This window comes from Camelina sativa, chromosome 15 (assembly GCF_000633955.1).
Source record: "Camelina sativa cultivar DH55 chromosome 15, Cs, whole genome shotgun sequence".
In the NCBI taxonomy this organism is placed as follows: domain Eukaryota; kingdom Viridiplantae; phylum Streptophyta; class Magnoliopsida; order Brassicales; family Brassicaceae; genus Camelina; species Camelina sativa.
The window spans coordinates 26,785,958-26,790,611 of NC_025699.1; the positions used below are offsets into that span (position 1 = coordinate 26,785,958).

General features: G+C 38.1%; 1 protein-coding gene across 1 annotated transcript in view; it reads right to left on the reverse strand.

Annotated features, from left to right (window-relative positions):
* The window catches only part of LOC104748833 (transformation/transcription domain-associated protein-like), a 23,396-nt gene extending 18,748 nt beyond the window's left edge, over positions 1–4,648 (reverse strand). Inside the window, exons 1-13 of the mRNA XM_019236829.1 lie at positions 4,459–4,648; positions 3,559–4,274; positions 3,254–3,379; positions 3,064–3,149; positions 2,807–2,915; positions 2,466–2,561; positions 2,284–2,346; positions 2,142–2,201; positions 1,506–1,574; positions 1,072–1,153; positions 929–981; positions 771–842; positions 6–692 (exon numbers count right to left, since the gene is read on the reverse strand). Coding sequence (XP_019092374.1) covers positions 6–692; positions 771–842; positions 929–981; positions 1,072–1,153; positions 1,506–1,574; positions 2,142–2,201; positions 2,284–2,346; positions 2,466–2,561; positions 2,807–2,915; positions 3,064–3,149; positions 3,254–3,379; positions 3,559–4,274; positions 4,459–4,516 — 2,277 coding nt within the window. The 5' untranslated portion in view covers positions 4,517–4,648. The remainder of the gene's footprint in view (positions 1–5; positions 693–770; positions 843–928; positions 982–1,071; positions 1,154–1,505; positions 1,575–2,141; positions 2,202–2,283; positions 2,347–2,465; positions 2,562–2,806; positions 2,916–3,063; positions 3,150–3,253; positions 3,380–3,558; positions 4,275–4,458) is intronic.

A 4,654-nucleotide genomic window follows, 5' to 3' on the forward strand; every position in this document is an offset into this window, starting at 1 on the left:
AATACAAGAGGCTTCATGAGACGGGGAAGGTATGGCAATAAGGAGCTTAAGCGTGCAGGAAGCGTCAAACAAAGCTCTAACAAAAGATCTTTCATGTCCTCCCCAGCTGGACCCTCGAGCATTGTCAGAAGAAGATTAAGACAAGGTAGCAGCATAGGTATCAAATCTCTCAGAAGCAGCTCATATTTACATCCAGCGAGACCTCTGAAAACAGTGCGGAGCAATTGCATATAACCAAGAGGTTTTTCAACTTCCGTAGCATTCTTCATGCAGACCTCCATGATAACAGGAACGTGGTGCTGTAATATTCTTTCAAAATCAGATGGTGTTTTGGTGACAGCCCCAAAGATGCATCTGAACAGATGCAAAACTAGTTTAGTTGCAGCTGAATCCGGATTCTTCAGAACATCAAGCTTGCTGCTAACTAGTAAATTAATCAAAACATCTGCAAATGGCTTGTAAACTTTGGGAGCTTGCAGAAGTGCTGCAAATATCTGAACGAGTTGGCTGTTGTTAATCATGCTCTCAAAAAGCTCTGGCATGCATAAAGAGAACATGTCCATTAGGTCTCGAGGTTCCATAATAGCAAGAATCTGGGAGAAAAGATTAAGCATTTCCTTCTCCTCATCCTTCTCTTTGAAGAGAGCTAAGCAGTGGACACCACTCTTTAAAACACCAGAGGCTTTCCACACCTGCATAAAGGTCGAGATTACTAAGGTTTATAAACATGCACTGTTAATGACTAAAGTACACAATCTTACAAGCAATACCTCATCTTCTCTCATTCCTTTAAAACCCTGCGGGGCAGATGATTGTGAAACAAGAGCTTGAGGGTTCATCCCCTGGGCAGCAGGAGAAACCGTCATAATTGATATACTTGCATGAAAAAACTATAGAGCACTGATACAAGAGACAACTGAACACAAACCTGAGGTCGAGGCAAATGTGCATGGGTTATACTCCATATTATTGTTTTCATTCCTGAACACAAATCAGAAAGAGAAAAAATATTGATCGTCCAGTCTAGACTCATGATCAATGTAAAAAGATAATTCTGCTAAGATTCAGTACCCATGACCAGTGTCTTGATCAGATTCTTACAATCATTCACTTCTTTGGAATGTTCAACAGGAACCTGCAAATTCAAAACCGCCTGCAACCAATGTGGTCTAGCTATTACTAAAACTTCAAAGAAAATATAAGAAGTTAATCCAAACTTCAAAGATAATCCATTTGTTGTTCCAAAGAAAATATAAGAAGTTATCAATAATAAGACCGCATAATGCTTTGTAAATAGACAAAAAGCCTGGTACAAAATCTAAGAATCCAACTTAAATTATAATATCACCTATACTCCAACTTGAAGCTAAAGTGGACAATCCGCGTAAGGAAATATGATTAGCAATCCAGTTTGAATATAATCATGTGCAAGACGATCCCACATTGGCTGATAATTCGGGTTACTCACTAAAAAAGCCACCAGTATAAGAGATGACACAAATTACCTGGACAGGAAGTTCAAGCTTCGACCTTAAAGTGACCCGATCCTTTCCCACCTCACCCTCCTCCAAAAGCTATGAATCGCAAAGCAAGAATTGGTAAAATATCCAACTTAAGAAGAGAATTAGCTGAAGGTTCAAGATTCCTTTTTATTAACCTATTAGCACCTCTTTAACGGTAACATAAAAATATAAAAAATGACATAATTCGGGTAACATGAATCCAAAGCAAGAATTGGTAAAATATCCAATTTAAGAAAATAATTAGCTAAAGTTTCAAGATTCCTTTATATTAACCTAGTAGCACCTATTTTAAAGGTAACATAAAAATATAAGAAATGACATATCAAGCAAGAATACTTGTTAACAGATATTCTCAAAGACATCTGGAAACGGAAAGAGATAACAATAAAGCAAATGCATCTTGAAACTTGCCCCTGAAGATCAAGTGATCAACACAATAATTGATGCACATCTTTCCCAATCCCAAACACTAGAAGGGCAGAGACCAATTAAAAAGCAGTATAACTTGGTTTTGAAACTTTAAAAACAATAAATCATCAGTGTATAGAAGAAAATCAAGCCAGAAAAAGTTGGAACTCTTGATCACAACAGTCGCTTTTGAAAAGCAAACAGCATTACCTGAGGAATAGTACGCTTGAAAGTACTGAATTTCCCCACAAAGGCATCCAGGATACGTCCCTATATACAGGTGTACCATGAGTTACGTTAATGGATAGAGAAGCCAATAAATTCTAACGTGAGCTCTCTAGTGAATTTATACCAGTAAAATCCGTGCTTCATCCATTGACTGCTGATCAACATCTTTCTCAAAGATTGGTTCTACCTGTATCAAACACAAGTTTTGATTGAAGCTTAATTCAGAAAAAAAATAAACTAGTATGCATATTTTAAGCAATTTTATCGAATTTAACAAGACAAGCAGAGTCAAGAATATAGAATTACCAGATTCAGCATCAGCCTGGCACATGTTGTATGGATGCTAAGAGAGAGGGTAGAGTCGTGCATGTTTCTTGAAAATAGGTAGATGATCCGAGATAACTGTGATGTTATTTATAGTTAATTAGAGGAGTGTAAAGGAAGTACATTCACTAAGCAGGAAAAAAAAAAGATGTTTTATTAAGAAAGCTTGATGGTGCAAAGAGAAGTGATCAATATGTTAGATTCCTAAGATTTTCCATACACAGAGAAATAGTTGGGTATCATAATGAAGTGTTTTCACTTATATTGGAATCTAGGCGGTCAAAATCAACGTTTCACATTAAATGCTCTTCATCAGTAAAGACCTGAGCAAGAGAAAGATCTCCGCGAACATGGTGAACGATTTCCGCGAGTAGACTGTAAGCCAAAGGCCTCAAAGACTCGAAACATGCTCGCCCAGTTCCAACTAGAACCCTAACACAGAACACAAAGAAGAATACCTGACAAAAGTCATTATTTGTTGCATGATAAATTATATGCGAACTAATGTTGTGCTTGATTCAACCAAACAGCTCCTTAAGAAAATACTAAAATTCTCAAATTTCAGATGTTAGCCTAGTACCTCTCATCTAAAAGAGTGTCAATAAGAGGAAATAAGCCTCTCTTGAAATCCGTCCCAAGAACATGCTTTAATGAAACTAAGAGTTCCTGCATTTCGTGAAATGGAAATAAATCTTTAGCTGCAATCCCTTAAATGTGTCACCATAGAAAACATACCGATATAAGGAAACAAAAGGTTTTCAAGTTTCAACCTTTCTGATAGATGCAGAATCTGAACAGGTCACAAGCAAATTTACAATGCTTTTGCATATGCTTTCTTCATGCGGTCGGATATATTCGGCACAACTTTTTAACAAATAAGTTAAAAAAGAAACCGTCTGCAAATAAACAAAAATCAAAAAATTAATATATCATGGCATCTCTCAGTTATGAACAATATAATTCAGATGAAACAATGAGTCGGTGTAGGCCTTGATATAATAATATTTCCAACTACGTAGAAAGCTTTGATTTCCTTTCATACGAGGACCTTTCTTACGAGGAAACATTGTCTCACCTTAACCTGTGCACCCTTCAACTCTATGAACTGAGGCTTCAAATGTGAAGGGACATTCTCAGGTCCAGGGACAGATATAGCAGCAACCATCAGCGGAAGTAAATGAGGAATGTTGGTCTGAACGAGTCGGCTATACAGCTGAAAAAGGAACATAACAACAAGGGGGCTCTCTGTGATGATCTTGAATGACCGAGTACTGGGGTTAAGCTGCCCATTCCCAACAGGTGCGGCAGGGGTAAGGGACTGATCAGAAGTCGTAGGCGTCTCCATAGGCTTCACATCTTCCATTTTAACATTATCGAAAAAATGGCTGACGGTGAATCTGAAAATGGAATAGATCTTGCAGACAAAGTCTAAAAAGGGTTGAACCTCGTTTTCTAGTGTGGGCCTAAAGTTCCTAAGAAGGTCAAAGATGATGCGAATGCAAATTAACCCGTTTTCTTCATTGTCAGTGGTGAGCACCTGCATAGCAACCTTCAAGAGGTCCTGAACAAAGGGACGAAGAACCTCACTGTGGGGAAGACGATTGAGGATCTCAACCACAATGTTCCGCAGTTTGTGTTCTGGATTATCAATGAACTGCGGTTTCGTAATCTGTAGAAGAATAACTGAGAATGCTGGGAAGTAGCATTTTAAGAAATTCAAGTACTCAGCCGTATGCGCTATCTCTAGACTATCTCTGACCTCCACCACCATCTCAAGCCTTGCTTGTATAGCTACACAAAAATGAAATTTCCCCACAGAGAGAAATAAACAAAAATTAGATTTTTATCCTTTCGCAGCTAACAACTTTTACAAGAACTAATTCCAATTCAAGACTAAAACTTTTAATACGAGAATCATGAAAATTACGTAGGAAGCTGCTTTAAGTTAGAGAGAGTGAAATAAAGAGAGAATTACGTAGGTCAGGATCCACGAGACGACGGGAGTGTTGCTCGAAATTCTGAATTGGACTCATGGTTGAACCAAAAGAGAGCCCCGAAACCACAAAATGCGAAATAATTTACACGGCGGAGCTCTTCCACCGATCACAGACGCGACGATCTCTTACAAGTTCCAGACTAGGTCAAAATAAGCTGAAATTAGCGAGGGCTTT